The sequence below is a fragment of the Elephantulus edwardii genome, unplaced genomic scaffold (genome assembly GCF_000299155.1).
Source record: "Elephantulus edwardii isolate Elephantulus edwardi_28Jun2011 unplaced genomic scaffold, EleEdw1.0 scaffold00051, whole genome shotgun sequence".
Taxonomy (NCBI): domain Eukaryota; kingdom Metazoa; phylum Chordata; class Mammalia; order Macroscelidea; family Macroscelididae; genus Elephantulus; species Elephantulus edwardii.
This window is the reverse complement of record NW_006399801.1, coordinates 15,481,999-15,499,938: the sequence shown is the minus strand read 5'-3', so window position 1 is coordinate 15,499,938 and position 17,940 is coordinate 15,481,999. Positions and strand designations below refer to the sequence as shown.

General features: G+C 42.2%; 1 protein-coding gene across 1 annotated transcript in view; it reads left to right on the top strand.

Moving 5' to 3' along the window:
• HUNK (hormonally up-regulated Neu-associated kinase) overlaps nucleotides 1-17,940 on the top strand; it is a 193,908-nt gene that overhangs the window by 102,408 nt on the left and 73,560 nt on the right. The window contains exon 4 of the mRNA XM_006886755.1: nucleotides 13,695-13,830. Coding sequence (XP_006886817.1) covers nucleotides 13,695-13,830 — 136 coding nt within the window. The remainder of the gene's footprint in view (nucleotides 1-13,694; nucleotides 13,831-17,940) is intronic.

Here is a 17,940-nt window from a genome sequence, read left to right as displayed (position 1 = left end):
CAATGAGATTGGCACAGGACAGAGCAGAGTTTAGAGCTATGGTCGCTATGAGTCACAAGCGATTCTACGACACATAACAACAACAACAGCAAGAAATACTGCCATAAGCTTCATCATATTATTTTCCACGCTTCAAAGTATATTATTTATTAGAGTCCTGTAATAGAGTGGCAGTTGTGCAGAGGGAAATACCCAAGGAAGGAAATTACTAATTGTTGAAGGGAAGCTCAAGGCAAGAACTTAAAAAACACCAACCCCATAATTTAATAAAATAAAACCTAACAAAACCTAATACCCAGATGCTGTCAAGTCAATTTTGACTTCTGCCAATTCCATGAGTGTCAGAGTAGAATTGTTTCTAGAGTTTTCCATTTACTGGTTTTTCAGATATAGATCACCAGGCTTTTTTTCCTGAAGCACTTCTGGATATATTCAAACCACCAACATTTTGTAAAGCCCCAAAATGAAACCCACTGTCATTAGATGAATTCTGACTCATTGGGACCCTCCTTTTGGGTTTCCAAGGCTATATACCCTAATGGGAAGCGACTGCTGCTTCTTCCTTATGCAGCACAGACAGGTGGACTTGTGCTGCCAGTCTGTGGGTCAACGGCCCAACCGTTAACTCACTGAGCCACCAGCATGCCTACTACATGCAGCTATTAAAGCCATAGTTGTTTCAGCACTGTTCGAAGTCTACATGAGAATTCACCCTGGCTCTCTATCTAGAAGAGTTTTATTTTATCTTTGCCTATGTGGTTGCCCTTAGCAAAATTTTGTGGCATCGTTTTCACACCCAGATGCCAAACAATACTTGATTTTAGTCCTCTCTTTCTTTATTACAAACTCAAGTAATTTCTCCCACATCAATAACTTGAAAGATATTAAGAGGGGGAAGAGAAGACTCAGTAGGACTTTGTGAACTTGACTTTTTATGTCCAAGAAGAAAATCTTGTTTGATAAATTTTGAAAATCATCTCAAGACCTCTCCAAAGCATATCATTGAAATGACTTACTAGAGACTTGGTAATCACAGTCGGCTTCCACCCAGTAACTGGAGAGGGTTCTATCTGCTATAGACCTCTTGGCTGGATGATTAAGTACTGGAGATAATTGTCAATGGATCTACTCATTATTTGAAGGTTAACAAGAGGAAACATTATCCCCCCACCCCTGGCAAAAAAGCTTTGTAAAGATTCTATCTTTGCAGAGTTCTTAGATGATTCAAAGGGTTTTATTTTTATAAAATTGTTTTACTATTGCATTTTACTTGTCCCGAGTGTCAAAGACAAGCTGTGAAGACAGCCTTTGCTGAAATACTGCAGGGTATCTTTCTGCTCCTTGTTTCCAGGGTATAGGGCATTAAACAAAGGAGCCTCCAGGTGGGGGGTGAGGAATGAAAGAAGAAAGATGTTTGCTTAAGGACCTTGGCAGGCTGACCTGCAACATGTCTTTGGAAAATGTAACAAGAGTTGCCTTAATATCAGCAGAGTATGACTTGAACTGATGAACAGGATTATAACAAATGGAGGAGAGACTGAAGTTGTCAAATGATTTCCGTTTACTTGGGTGAACAGTTGTTAGTTATGATATGGAAGTTGTTTTTATTGTTACTGTGTTAGGTGCCATCAAATCAACTATAATTTAGGGCAATACTGTGAACGACATACCTGAGCGTTGCCGTATCCTACACTGCCCTCATGATCTCTGATACGGACGAACCCATTGTTACAGTCACCGTGTCAGTGCATCTTGTTAGAGGTCTTCGCTCTTTCACTGACCCCACCTTTCCTAGCACGATGGTCCCTATTGATAACATACCCAGTATTTGTGAGATGAAATTTCACCATCGTTGCCTGTAAAAAGCACACAGATTGCAATTTTTCCAAGACAGACTTACTTGTTCTTTTTGCAAGTCCATGGGGTATTCAGTCCTCTTTTCCAACACCATCATTTAAAGGCTTAAGTTCTTCTGTCATCCTTATTCGTTGCCAAACTTTCAAATGCATGAGAGTAATTGGGAAGACCATGAGTTGGATCAGGCATCTTTAAGATCATTATTAGCTCATTGTTGCTCTTTAGAAGCTTCTTGACAACTCCTTTTCCCAATACGACATGTCTTGATTTCTTGACTGCTGTTACCAATGGGTGTAGATTATGGATCCAAGTAAAATGAAATGTTTGACAACTTCAGTCTTTTGTTAGTACCAGAGAAATGTTTTTGTTTTATTGACAATGGAGAGGCATTTGGCTGCATGTATCATAATAAGTTACAGCTAACATTGAGAAGAATGGGAATCCCAGAACATTTAGTTGTGTTCATGCAAACCCTATAGGTAGACTAAGAAGCTGTTGTCTGAGCAGAACAAGTGAATTATTATGGTTTAAAGTTAGGAAAGGTCATGTATCAGGGTTATATCCATTCCCCACATCTATTTAATCTGTATCTTGAGCAAATAATTTGAGAAGCTGAACTGTATTAAGAATGATATGGAAGTAGCAGTCAAGCTATCAAACAACAGATTGCATTGGGAAAATCAACTGGGACAAAGCTTTTTAAAATGTTAAAAGCAAACTTTTTGTTTCAGTGACAGAGGTGCACCTGACCCAAATCATGCTATTTTTCAATCACTTCACCTACATTCAAAAACTGGACAATGCTGGAAATGGAAGAATTGAAGCGTTCAGCTTGTGGCATTTGCGAAAATGCTGAATGTACCGTGAGAGGGTAAAACAATGGACAAATCAGTCTTAGAAAAAAATGCAACCAAAATGTTCCTTAGAAGTGGGGATTCCTTTGCTTTGGATAAATCATCACTAGGGAAAAGCAAACCTAGAAAAAGATATCATGATTGGTAAAGTAGAGAGTCATTGAAAAAGGGAAATCCTTTCAATGGAAGCAGCAGTCACAATACTATGCAGACATATGTGATCACTGAGATGCCACGGGACGTGGCAACAGTTTGCTCTTCTATGTAAGTGCTCCGTGAGCTGGAGCAAACTCACCAGCTTTGACAGCAGAGCATACAGAGGGCATGTATGCATTAGGGTCATGCAGTTTTTCAGTGTGTCCTGTAGACTGAGTGTGGTTCAGGTGAAAGGCTGTTCCCCAAAGGGTAGTTTGTATGCCTTGATCTTGGGTTACCTGTTTTGTTTCCTTTCTTCATTTGGCCTCACTTTTTGTTCCCTCCAGTGATTGCTAGTGATTTTGTTCCTTCCAGTCTGATTGCCATTGAGTTGATGCTGATTCATGATAGCCTTATGTGAATCAGAGCAGAATTGGACTCAGTAGGGTTTCAATGGCTCTGTCCTTTTGGAAGTAGATCACCAGGTCTTTCTTCAGAGACACTTCTGTGTATATCTGAACCATCAACCTTTTGTTTAGTTGCTGAGTGCTTAACTGATTTCACCACATACTCTTCGGTGTGGAACACCTTGTGATTCATGGTGATCCTTTATCAGGTTTCAAAGGCTGTAGATCTTCACAGGAGCCCAACTGCCTATCTTTTCCCATGGAGTGGCAAGTGGCTTCAAACCACTGACCTTTCCACTTGCAGCCCAACTCATAGCTCGCTATGCCATGATAACCTCTAGACATGAATTCATGAAACTAGAAATATACATTGTGATAGATACTCTTGAAAACTCAGGCCTTTTGTATTGATTGTAAGTTGCTCTGAAGAACTTAACCACTGTAAACAGTGACTGTGTGTCTAAATACCTTACTGATTGAATAAATAGTAAAACTTCTTTAAGGAAACCTGTATACAAGAAGTTAAGAAATTATATCCCTAAATCATACGCTGAAATACCCCTTGAGAGGCTATTTGGGTAAAAAAACCCCAAACCCTTAAACCTTGCTGTCGGGGCAGAACCGACTCAGAGGCTCACATGGAGCCGTCTCATCTTTTTCCCTCAGAGCAGCTGGCGGATTTGAACCACTTGCCTTCTGGGTTGGCAGTGCAACTCCTTACCCACTAGGCCACCAGAGGATACTGAGAACTATTTTATTTAGACACCTCAAGATTAGCACCTCTCATGTGGGCATCTACTGGTTCGGAACAGAAGAGGCTCTGGTAGGAATTTCAGATCAGAAATTGGGATTCTCAGAACTGGAGAAGCAGCTTTCATAGGTGGATTATAACTGGTTCTTTGTTAGAACTGGACACTGGGTGGTGCAAATGTGTTGCCTTGGACCACTAACTTCTAAGTTAGCAGTTCGAATCTACTCAGTGGCACCAAGAAATAAAAAGCCCTGGCAATCTTTTTGCATAGAGATTATAGCCGAGGAAGCCCATTGGTGCAGTCCACTCTCGTCAGCTTGGTGTCAGTGGCTTTTTGTTGGAACATACTTTTCACTTCACTCCCAGTGCTCACATGCCCACTTAAAACCCAAGAGTCCTAACTCTTTAACTAAAACAGGAAAGGACATGTATAGCATAATCTTCAACCTCGGTGGTCATAGGAGGTGAGGGGAAGTTCTGGAGAAATGGTAGACTTGGTGTCTTGTGGGTTTTCTTGCCTCTGGGCTGAGCAATTTGGATCAAACTCCAGTCTTTTGGTAACTTGAAAGGGCTTTGTACCTTTTCTTCAAAGGAATTACCTAGTTGTTTTTCAAAGGTTGATTTTAGCTATTATCATTTCCTCTTAAGGGTTTCTCTTTCTCTGAAGGAATTTGATTTAAATAAATCTACTTAAGTCATGTATCAAATTAGCTAGAATTACCAGACGTAAGATTGGATTTAATCAGGATTCCCCCCACCCCCTTCTCCTCTTCAAAAAAAAGCCAGTCTGATACTGGATAGTTTAAGATCTTAAAATGTATGAAACACAACTTCAGACTCTCTTTCTATATATATAATTTTTACTTTAATATTCTAAAGTAGCATTCTACTTGGATAGTTTTGATATTAATTTTTCAGCTCTTGGGAGAATTGCTTATGCATTTTCCATATCTAATTGAGGTAGACCCTGTGTGACATTCCTGGGAGGTGAGCTTCTCGATAGTTTCACAGTTCTAATTATAAGGCAGTTATTTGTGTAAAATTCTGATCATCACAATTGTGAATATGAAATGTTGTAGTCCTTTCTGTACAATGTATTTTAAATTAAGCCCCCGAGCGAAGTCAATACAGGTCAGTTAAAATACAGATTTTTATCTCCTCCATTAATTTATCTTCTGGAAGCTGTACTTAAGATGAGGTTTTCTGGGGGAGGGAAGGAGGTGGGAACCAGGGGGAGTGGAGGAGGTAGGGGAAGTGGAAGTTCTCTTATCTTCTCCTGCTGTCTGCTAAGAACACATCTCCACAGACATGTCTGGCACTGAGGAAGTAATGGGTGAAGCTGTTCTGTGCTGTTCACAGAACCCCACTGAGATTAAGAATGGGATCTTTTGCTTTAGTCTCAGAAGTCTAGCGATATATCTACTGGGACTCCTATGAGACTGAGCCTGTAATACTAAGCTTTCCTGAAAATGTCTCAAAATAATATCATCCTTAGTTTAGCGTGCTCGCTGTCTTTCAGATTTATTGTGTGGATCACTTAGTATATTCCTACTTGCATATGACACAGCAAAACTGCCTCATAGGGTTTCCTAAAGTGTGATTTTTGTGGGGGAGTCCTGGTGGCTCAATGATTATAGCTTAGACTACAAGATTCAAACCCACCATTGGCTGAAAAATTGAAAGATGTGGCAGGAAAAAAAGGATATTTAGCTTTCAAAGTCCCATGAGGCAGTTCTGATCTGCCTTTCTGGTTAGTGTTTCGCTGGCCCCAGGTCAGCTGTATGGCAGGCAGCACATCTCTAGATCTTTTCTCCGGTAGAGTAGCTGGTGGAGTCTAACCTCCAGTCTTAGGGTGAGCAGTCAGCCAAGCACTTAATCATTTTACCACAAACAAACCAAATCTTCCACCAAAACCCTTGGTTTCCATCCAGTTAACTTGAAGAGTTTGGCAGCCCTCTCTACGTCAGAGAAGAACTATGCACTATCTGGGAGGACTTGGACCTCCGGTGTTTGAGTTAGCAGCTGAATGAATATGTTGACCGTTTGTACCATTCTCTATCACAGTTCTTGCTGTAGTTGTATGCCATCAAGTCAGAATGGACTTGACCTGCAGTGGGTTTTCAGGGCAGTAAATTTCACAGGAAGAGATTGTTCATCTTTTTCCCACCGAGCAGCTGGGGTGGGGGGGGGAGGGTTCAAACTGCATGCCTTTGGGATGACAGTGCAGCCTCTTACCACTAGGCCCCCAAGTGCCTTCTTTCCCAGAGTAGGTGCTCTTCATACCACATATGTGCTCTTTACACGTTTGTTGTTTTATAAAAATTCTTTTCATTTGATATCTCCACCTTTATTTTTTTGTGTGAGAAATTCACAAAACACGTAGTCAACCATTAACTTTTGAAATGTGCATTTCAATGAACATTAGCATATTCCCAATATATTCTACAACCACCACCTCAGTCTAGCTCTAAGACCATACATATTTTTAAAATGACCTTTTCAACTGCAGATCACTCTTTCTAAATTATATCTTGGACCATGGTTTGCACAGTTTTTTGTTTGTTTGTTTGTTTTTATTCTAGCAGATAAGAGAGCTTGACTGTTTATAAACTACAGTAATTAGAATTTATGTGTATCTTCTGATATCAGTAACAACAAAGCAGAAATTCAAGATTATTGGTGAAATGAGAAGAGTGTTGTGCTAAAGGAAATGGCTATTTTTATAAAAGTTTTAGCTTTTATCCCCTCCCACAATCTAAAAAGACCAAGATGGATGTCAGATGAGACTCTGAGTATTGCATTAGAGCACCGAGAAGCCAAAGCTAAAGGAAGAAACCAAGAAATCAAAGAGCTGAACAGAAAATTTCAAAAGGCAGCTCAGGATGACAAAACAAGATACTATAATGAAATCTGCAGAGAGCTGGAGTCAGAAAATAAAAAGGACCGAACATGCTCAGCATTTCTTAAGCTGAAGGAGTTGAAAAACAAATTCAAGCCATGGGTCGCAATACTTAGCTTGGGTAGAATGTTAAATGATCCAAGAATTATCAAAAGAAGATGGAAGGAGTGAGTACGCAGAGTCACTGTATCAGAAGGAATTGGCTGACACAGAAGAATTTGATGAAATAACATATGAGCAAGAGCCTATGGTGATAAATGAGGAAGTTCAAGTTGCTCTGAAGGAATTGGCAAAAAAAAAGGCTCCAAGAGTTGACGGCACACCAGTTGATTTATTTCAACAAACAGATGCTGTGTGCTCACTAAGCTGTGCCAGGAAATCTGGAGGACAGACAGCTGGCCAACTGACTGGGAAAGATCAATATTTGTTTCCACTCCAAAGAAAAGTGACCCAACAGAATGTGGAAATTATCAAACAATATCATTGATACCTCATGCAAGCAAGATTCTGCTGAAAATTATCCAAAAACGTTTAGAACAATATGTCAGCAGAGAACTGCCTGATGTGCAGGCTGGGTTTAGAAGAGGTCGTGGTATTAGGGATATTATAGCTAATGTTAGATGGATTTGGCAGAAAGCAGAGAATACCAGAAGAATGTCTATCTGGGCTTCACTGAGTATGCAAAGGCTTTTGACTGTGTGGATCACAACAAGCTATGTCTGACTCTGAGAAGAATGGGAATCCCAGAACATTTGATTGTGCTAATACAAAACCTATGCTTGGACCAAGAGGCAGTCGTCAGAACAGAGCAAGGAGACACTGGATGGTTCAACATCAAGAAGGGGGTCCGTCAGGATATATTTTGTCTCCATACCTTTTCAATCTGTATGCAGAACAGATCATCTGAGATGCTGGGCTATACAAGGAGGAATGTGGCATCAGGATTCGTGAAAGAGTTATCAACAACCTCTGTTATGCAGACGACACAACCCTCCTTGCTAAAACTGAGGAGTACATGAAGCACTTGCTGCAGAAGGTCAAGGACTGCAGTCTTCAATATGGATTGAAGCTCAACATCAAGAAAACAAAGATTCTCACCACTGGGCCATTTGGAAGCATCAGTATGGATGGTGAAGAGATTGAGATAGTTGACAGTTTTAGTTTACTTGGTTTCACAGTCAACACTCTTGGTAACAGCAGCCAGGAAATAAGGAGACGAATTGCATTGGGAAAGTCAGCTGTGAGGGACCTCTCAAAGAGTACTGAAGAACAACGATGTCAGGCTGGAGACTGAGGTGTGCCTGATCCGGGCTATAGTCTTTGCATTTACGTGCTATGCATCGGTGAGTTGGACAGTAAATAGGGATGATAGAAAGAGAATTGATGCCTTTGAGCTGTGACGCTGGAGAAGAGTGTTGAATATACCATGGACTGCGAGGAGAACAAACAGGTTTGTCCTGGAGAGGGTGAAGCCAGAGTGCTCCTTGGAGTCAAGGACTCTGAAGCTTTGCCTGCCATACTTTGCACGTAGGGACTGGCTCTTGGAGAGGGACATCCTTTTTGGGAGAGTGGAGGGACAGTCCAGGAGAGGAAGACCTTCGAAGAGATGAATCAATTCTGTGAGTCGAGTGGTGAGAATGAGTGTGTTTGAGATGGCAAGGTTGGCACAGGATAGAAAGGCGTTTAGGGCTCTTGTACATAGGGTTGCTATGAGTGGCAAGCAACTCAATGGCGCGTAACAACAATAACAACAATCTAAAAAATGGAAAAATTCTCAGTAAATTAAAACTGTGCATATACAAAGCAGCACTATAACACTTATAAACACACAAAGTTAAGTTTTCAAGGTTGAGAGGGAAAAAATATTTCTTAAACAAAGTTAAAAACGGAATCATTTGCATAAAGTATCACAGGGTTTTGAGGCTTTGTCACAACACAATGAGTAAAAGAAACTCAAGCTTTACTTCAGGAGAATTATGTGAACAATCTATAATAAATGAATTACTAGATTATTATATCTGTGTTGTTGTTGTTAAATGTTCTCGAGTTGAGTATGACTCATAGAGACCCTATGACCAACAGATCTGAGCTCTGTCCTATCCTGTGCTTTCACACTTCCTGACACACCAGAGCCTGTTGAGGCAGTCACCTGGTTGAAGGTTTTCCTCTTCTTCACTGACCCGCTCTCCTTCCAAGCATCATGTTCCCCTTCAAGGAATATCCCTTCCTAGAAACATGACCAAAGTACGTTAGTCTAAACTCTATAATTCTTGCCTTCAAAGAGTGCTTTGGTTGCACCCTCTCCAAGACATGTGTGTTTATTCTTTTTGCCACCCATGGGATGTTCAGTGCTCTTCTCCAACATCACACCTCAAAATTCTTCTTCTGTCATCCTTATTTATTGTCTAGTTCTAAGAAGCAGTTTTTAAAAAAATGTTGCTACTCACTACTTAAGAGAAAGGCCAGATGCCTGATCATCAAGGACTTATTTTTCGATTATTCTTGATTCACAGCATGTACGCCTTTAGTTAAATGTAATAAGTATACATTTAGAAAATGGACTTTTAAACTGAAAGCATTTTCATAAACATTCACTTTCAATGAGGATGATTTTTCTAGTGGCTTAATTGTAAAGACATGTATTGCCAACTCCGAGGCAGATGGTTCGAATCTATCAGCAGCTCTTTGGGGAAAAGATAAACAGTCTCCTGTGTGATTTACATCTTCTGAAATCCCACTGGAGAGTAGGTTCTGACTCGATGCCACATAACAACAACAAAATTATCAACCCCTCTCCACTTGTAGTGCAGTTACAGGATGGGGTCTGAGAATAGGGTCCCTCAGATACTTTTGAACCAATGTCTCCTCCTCAGGTAGGGCTCTGAGGTCTCTGTGGCTTCTAAAAGCCTCTCTTTTGTAGATAGTGTCAATGGAAAGGGTGAGGGATAAAAGACAGAGAAGGGGAGGGAGATAGCAAGAAGAAAATAGATATAAAAAGCAAAGGAAGTGAGCTTTGGTGGCCTAGTGGCAAGAAGCTGCTCTGCAATCCTGAAGGGGCACAGTTCAAATCCACGAGATGCTTTGCTTGAGAAGGAGGGGCCATCTCCTCCTGTGCCAGTCGAATACAAATTTCAACAATTTTCTCTTTCTTGTGAAAGAGAAAAAAGAGAAAAAAAAATCAAAGGAAGGAAATTCAGGGCCATAGATGAACTCTCTAAACCTTAAAATACACAGACACTCTCAAACAAAACAGAATCTTGACATAGATTTCGCTCTGACTCATGGTGACCCATGTCATCAGAATAGAAGTGCCCTGCACATGTTATCAGTGGCTGGTGGTTTGTTTGTGTGTGTGTTTTTAAAAATGCAGATCACCGAACCCTTTTTCTGAAGTTGCTTCTGGGTAGACTAGGACCTCCAGCCTTTTAATATGTAGCTGAGCACATGAACTGTTTGCACCATAGGACTCTTTGAAAACAGATAAATGAGACAAAAGACAAACATTGTATGATCTCACGTACACGAAACCCCCAAACTAGGCCAAAACTTGGAGACCAGAGCTTGTTAGCGGTTACCTGGGGCAGGAGGAAGGAGGAAATGGAAGTTAACGTGGAAAAGGCGCTAAGTTCCTGAGACTGTAGAAATGGAAATGGATAGTTGTGATGCTTGTATCACATGATGAGTGCAGTTAATGTTATGGAGTTGAATGAATAAATCTGGTTAAAATGAGTAATGTTCTATGTATTTGGTCACAATGAAACAAAAACAAAACAAGAGTTAAATGTCGAGCACACAGTATCTAGATGTTTGCCAACCCCAGCTTTAGGTTCTAATTCCCCATGAAGCTCAGGCTGAAGAGTATAGGTGACCTTCAGAGGCGTAGAGAGTTTCCTGGAGCTCTGCATGGATGAAGTTCTATTTTAGAAAAGTTGTTGCATGACACAGTTGAACCAGAGGACAATTGGAAGATTTCTTTTGGCAAGGCATCTCTATCTGTGGCATATGAGTGACTCTCTGGACTCACAGCCAACCCTGCCCTGTGCTATCCCTTTCCTGAAGCTTCACAGATGCTCCATTTTTCAGGTGGAGACATACTAGAATGTAGGCGAAAACAACAGAGCTGTGTTAAGTATTACCGATTATGAAAGCACCAAGTTGTCTCTCAAGAAGAGGAGCCAGTCCTTACAATTGTTTTGTTTTAGTTGTGATTTTAACAAAAGTCTACAGAAAAGTTGGATTGTCATTAATTCTTTGTTGCACATTTCCCTCCCCTTCCCATCCTCTTCCCCCTGTTCACTTCAAAAAAAAATTCACTGTGATGGAGAAGAGTACTCAATATACCATGAACTGCTAAAACAAACAGCTTCGTCCTAGAGAAGGTGAGACCAAGCTGCTCCTTGGAGGCAAGGATTCTGAAGCTCCATCTGACATAGTTTGGACATGAAAGGAGGGACCAGTCATGCTTGGGACATCATGCTTGGGAGGGTGGAGGGACAGCACAAGAGAGGAAGACCCTCGATGAGATGGATTGACTCAGTGATTGGGGTAATGGGGGTAGGTGTGTCAGAGGCAATAATTTTGGCACAGGATAGAGCAGGTTTTAAAGCTGTTGTACATAAGGTCACTATGAGTCGCAGGCGACTTGAAGACACATAACAACACTAACAACATTCATTGTTGCACAGTTACCTGGCCTCCTTCCCCCCAGTCCTCTTTGCAATGTACTTCTTATTCTGGGCTGTTGTCATACATATAATGCCTACTCATACATTTTTTTTAAACAGTACTTTCCTTCATTCCAGTGCAGTGTTCACCATCTAACTGCTTTTTATCCTATTTTCCTCCAACCATCCCATGTCAGTCCTGCTGTATAACAGTGGTGCTATGCAGTATTTGAGGCAGTCTTACCTGAGATTTATAGCCTGAAAGCTGCCTCCTTGGGGAACTAAACCATTAAAACCAAAGCCAATGCCATTGACTTACAGAAACTCTGTAGAACAGGGTAGAAGTTTGCATAGTGTCCAAGGATAGAAATTGTTAGGGAAGCCTGCTGCTTCCTATCGCTCCCCTCCCTGTCATGGAGCAGCTGGTGGGCGCAGACCGCTAGCCTTTTGGTTAGCAGCCAAATTATTTAACCATTGCACCATCGTAATCTTTACATTGAAGTTCAGAAGAGAAACTTTGATCTCAATTCTGAGAACAACAAAGATTGAGGGAAAAGATCAAGTCAGAGCAAACCTCTAATACCTCTTCAGTCAGCTGAGGTATTGTGAAGGTCAAAAGTAAACAAGTCACAGAAGATACCTTGGGCCCAAGATAGTGTTAGATGCACTGTGGCTGTCCTGCTTCCCAGATGCCTTAATCACTCAAGAAGAAAGTATACCACAAGACCAGTTAATCTTGCTCACATTACTATCTTTTAGCATTAGTGGAAAGCTTTTTCTTGTTGTTAGGTGCTGTCATGTCGAGTACAACTCATAGCGTCCCTGTGAGTAACACAGTTGAACCCTGCCCTGTCCTGAGCCTCCTCACAATCTCTGACACACCCGAGCCCACTGCTGCAGTCACTGTGTCAACCCATCTGGTTGAGGGTTTTCCTTTCTTTTGCTGACCCTCTGCTTTTCTAAGGATGATCTCCGTCTTCCTTCTCCAAGGAATAGCCCCTCCTCGTGGTGCATCCTGGGAGCATCCCTGAGTAGCACAAATTCTTTGTACTCAATTCCAAACTAAAGGCTAGTTGTTCCAATCCACCCACTGGCACAATGGAAGATAGGCCTAGCCATCTGCTGCTTTAAATATTTCCCTAACACAGCCAAGTGAACACCGTGGGGTGCATTTCTACCTGGCGTTGCCATGAGTTGCAATCTGCTTGACAGCGATGCATTAATTATTGGGCTTTTGTTATTGTTGTTGATCAAATAACCATATGGGCAGCATGCATCGGGGGATTTTTGAGAGAATTCACAGAAAGTGAAAACATTCCGCAGAAAAGAGACCTTGTACAAAGTGAAAACATTCAGCAGAAAAGTCAGCTGTAATTGACTGGCTTCCATGTCACCAAGGGTGACGGGGCACCAGCCACAGATCATCAATCTTCTGTTAGCTTTGCCCCACCTGGCTGCCTGGAAGGCAAAATGCCAATTCCACACCCCTCCGCATGCTTTTCTCTGCCTCTGTTAGTCCTAGAAAGCAAAACCTTTCTCTCTCCTGGATGACTCATTTACAAGATTTGATGGAAATGTGTTTTGGTTCAACATGCTCGCAGCCCTCGCTGGTTTTGACGGTGAGTTGTGCTGTGAAGCGTTTCCAGCTAAGTGGGGGAGCTGCCACCTGGCATTGAGATCCCTGAGGCCCAGGGGTTAAGGTTTGCATTCACTGCTTAGGGTTTCCTTTGTATTTTACAATTTTATTACTTTTTTAAAAAATTTGAGTGGAAGTTTACAAATCAAGCTAATTTTTCCATTTAGTCATTCATATACATAGTTGTATAACATTAATTACAATTGGTTAATGTGGTTGGTTAATTAATTACAATGTCTGGTCAGCCATTATTGTAACAGTATTAATCTTTCTTCTTTTTTTTTTTTTTAAATCTGTTTCTTGATCTTTAGTGCCCTCTTTCCTCCCTTTCCTTCCCTGGTAACCAGTTTAGTGTGTTTTTTTTTTCTGTGTGAACTGAGATGATAGCCCGAGAGAATGTTTCCTTTCCTGCTGCCTTCCCCCCAAGGCCCCCTTTAACTTGCTTCATACCTTTTTCTAATTCTGAACCGGTTTTTTTGTTCTCTTTGCAGACTTTGGTTTGAGCAACTGTGCCGGGATCCTGGGCTATTCTGACCCTTTCAGCACACAGTGTGGCAGCCCCGCCTATGCTGCGCCAGAACTGCTCGCCAGGAAGAAATACGGCCCCAAAATTGATGTCTGGTCCATGTGAGTTCATAGAAGTGAATTGTCCCTCCTGGTGTTTCCATGGTCACTTCTGTAAGAAATAACGTTTGAGTGACACAGCTTGAGGACGTTTTATGATAGAGACCCTGGAAAGCACAACAGGGACTTCTTTGGCATTTTCCGGTACTTCGCGGTCGTTTCTGTGCGTCCTTGCTGAGTGTCCATTACCAAAATTCATTTGGGCCCTAGAGGGAGAAGAAAATAATCTTTGTACTGAGGGAACTGATAGCCTGTGTCAGTGTCATGCATCACTTCATGTGCTTTCACCATCAGAATACAGTTCTTACCTTGGTACAGGAGACCCTATAGGGCTGCCCACCTCTCCTGCCTATGACACACCACCTCACCGTCCTGGTTCTTCAGCCACATAGGCTCCCATTTCAGTGTTTTCCCTCTGGGCTTCATACTTGCTGTTTCCTTTGCCTGGACACAGCAGCTCTAAACTCTTCGTATGACCCACTCATTTCTCCATTCCACTTTTAATTCACTGTAGCCTAGAGGCCATCTCTGAGTTTCTCATCACAGGGGTTTCCTGTGACTGTCTCCTCTCTCTTAGATTGCTTTCGACCACCTAGCTTGTGGACGAGCATGTGGGGAGTTTTGCTGCCAAGCCAAAGGCAGTGTCTCTCTGGTGGTTAAAATCCACCAACAGATCCCAAGCGAGAAAGATGAACAGTCTCCTTCCAGGTGATTTACAACCTCAGAAACATGCTAGAGTCGTTCTGACTTGATGATAGTGAATTTTGAACTTTTGGAAGTCTGTTTGTGTCCCCATTTGGAAGGAGGTTGAGAAGGGTCAGGCCCATCAGTCCATTTGCAGTGTCTTGCTCAGTGAGGCCCCGTGGGCTGGCTCCACAGTTATCCATTGAGTGAATGGCTCATCGGTTGCCCTTGAGGCACTGTATCTTGCCCAGACTCTGATTACAGAATATGCATTCTTCTTGGTCCCCTAGTGGTTAATCTTACATTCATGGTACAGTAAGCGTGGTACAGGAGTGATGGTTCCCTGGATAGGATTCAATTCCTTGGTGTGGGAAATGGACTTTAGATGAACAGGAGTGGAAAATCAGAGTGAAGTACAGAGCTTGAGGTAAGAAGGGCTAATGTCAGTGAAAGCTGCTGCTCTGAACTATCTCTCATTCTCCACTCCACTCCACTCCACTCCACTCCACCTTCAGTGCGTGGCCCTCACGCAGGTCAGTGGAAAAGCTAACATGTATTGAGTGGTATGTATCAACATTATGTCATTTGATTTTTCCCAGTAACACAGTGACATTGTTATTCCTTGTTGCCAAAGAAGACTCCAATTATAAGAGAATTTAATGAATCGGATCTGAATCAGGCAGCCACTATTTAGGAGCTCAGAATAAAGTCCCAGCTCTCTTGAAGATGGTGGGTGGGGCCCTTGCTTGGCCCTCAGAGCCTCTTCTGGAGCCCCTCTCTCTCTGCATATTCTATTCAGTCCACTCTCCAGGCTCAGCGCTTTTGAGAAGGAGCTCTGGTGGTGTGGTGGACAGGGAGTTGTGCTGCTCACCCAAGGGTGGTACCTCTCTGACTGCTCAGATCCACTAGAAGCTCCTTGGAAGAAAGATGGCTCATCTCCTCCTGTGCGATTTATAGCCTCAGAAAGCCAGTGGAGGGTCAGCTCTGGGCTGGTTCTGCTTCAGTGACAATGAGTTGAGTGCTCCTTGAACTGCCTATTCTCACCAGCCTCCTGACCTTATATATATGATTTCCTCAGCCTAGAATTCTCTTTCCTGGTCTGATACCTCTTTCCTTCCCCTCTTGTTTGTAGGATGCCACTTCTTCTGAGCAGGCCTCCATGTTCCTGGATGTCCCCTCAAACTCCTACCCTCTCCTTTCTTCACCCTCAACATGCAGTTATTGTTCACTGGCTGAAACTTGGCCTGCAGGCCTGTTGGCAGAGGCCACACTGGCTTTATTCTTATGGCTTCTCAGACCCTGGCACAGAGCCTGAGGTAGAGCAGAAAGAATGAAAGAAGGCAAAAAAAGAAAGGAGAGGAGAGAGAAAAAGATAGAAGGGAGGGAGGGAAGGTCAAAAAGGAAGGGAAGGAGGAAGAGGCATTTCATCTAAGTATAATTCAGTGGAGGAATTTTTGGCTTTCAGGAAGGGATGGCATGTTCCAGTCTCTAATGTGTAGCAACCACTTGTGAAGTTGTATGTTAAGGCAGTGATGCAAAATCAATTATAGTGGAGCTTTAGAGTAAGACTAGAAAGAAAGGCCTAGTGATCTAAAACTCAGCCAATACAAGGGGATAATCATAGGATCACACAATGATGGGTAGAGAGAAGGGTACGTAAAGAAAATGGGAAAGATCTGGTGTGTAAAACAAGGTATATGAACTTTATAAGTAAACCAGTATAAAATAATAATTTTATTAAAAACAAAACAAGACAAAAACAATCCACACCAACTCCTAGGATCCTGAAAGGTCCTAGATATTTACTAGCACAGAAATTCATTACTGCTGCTCTGTGTTCTATTATTTAAATTCTGAAATGGTTTCTAGAATTTTTTTACATGGGAATGTGAAAACTATTGTATACAATTAATTAATAAAGTTACACTTTGGGGGGAAAATCAGCGTGTAAAAACTCTGTGGATCACAAAGCCCAATCTGCAAGCAGTCATGGGTTTGTACAGGACCAGCTGGGTAGTGGTTCTCACAGTACCTGAGACTCCATGAGTCAGGAGACAACTCTCTGACAGTGAGCAACATGAGTGGACTGAAGTTAGAGGGTTAGTGGCTAAGCTGGAATAGAAGGCAAACCTGGAAACATGACCCACTGTGATGGTCTTGAAGTGAGAGGAATTTTGACAGTTTATGTTAAGGATATAGGGGAGCCAGTGACCAGAAGATTCTGAGGGGTACAGAGACCCTAGAAACTACCTAGCCAGAAAATGCAATTATTCCCAGGATTTGGGCTAAGGAGTCTTGTCCAGCCCATGCAGAGGGGTGAAAGGAGTTAGTTGACCTCAGCTTTCTTTCCTCTGCCTAGTATTGCTAATGCCTAGTTATGTGATCTGCATTCATTATCTCCTTTGGATTCCAGGACAAGCCAGTGTGTCATGTCTGCTGGCATTATAGACAGAGGCAGAGACCCTGGAGGAGGCTGCCACAGGCTTGTAGGTGGTGGGGCTACGCCTGTGTTCCAGAGTGCTGGCTGCAGCTCGAGTGTCTGCGCACCAGCCTTGGCGAGCAGAAGTGAGGACATGTCTGCAGATAGGGTATGGAGGAGGCATGAGGAGATAGACTGGGGACCTCTCAGAGAGCATCAGGAGCAGCTGCAGACGATGCCTGTGTGCATAGGGCTCTATACAGTAACAGAACCTCTGAGGTTTTTTCAATTCATTTTATCCCCATGTGATAAAGTAGAATTGCGCCATAGGCTTTTCTAGACAGTAGTCTTTACAGAAACAGATCTCTAGCTCTTTTGTCTCCCTTGGCACTACCCTATCCTGCGCCATCCCCGTGATTTCTGTCCTGCTCAAGCCCATCGTAGGTAATTGTATAAATCCATCTAGTTGAAAATATGCCCAAATGAGTAAGGTGATGTTTCACCATGCTTGCCTCCAAGAACCACTCTGGTTGCACTTCTTTCACGACAGGGGTGTGTGTGTGTGTGTGTGTGTGTGTGTGTGTGTGTGTGTGTTTTCTTGGCAGTCCATGGTATATTCAGTACTCTTTTTTTTTAATTATTATTTTTGTGTGAGTGTACCGTCAAATCAGATCTGACTGGTACAGGAGGAGATTGTTCCTCCTTCCCCAGCAGAGCATCTAGTGGATTCGAACCATGCGCCTCTGGGATTGTAGTTGCAGCTCCTTGCCACTAGGCCACCAGAGCTCCCCTAGTACTCTTCTTTAGACTCTACTTTGAGGGAATACTTATTCTCTAGTCTCATACTGAGTGCCTTCCAGCCTGAGGGACTTATCTTCTTACACTGTATTCAGCAGTGGTCTTCTGTTGTCCATAGAGTTTTCTTTTTTTTTTTATGCAAAGTCCTATTTTCTTTTCTTTTTTTTTAAATTTTATTAGTTTTAATGAACATTTACAGAGATTTTGAGTTT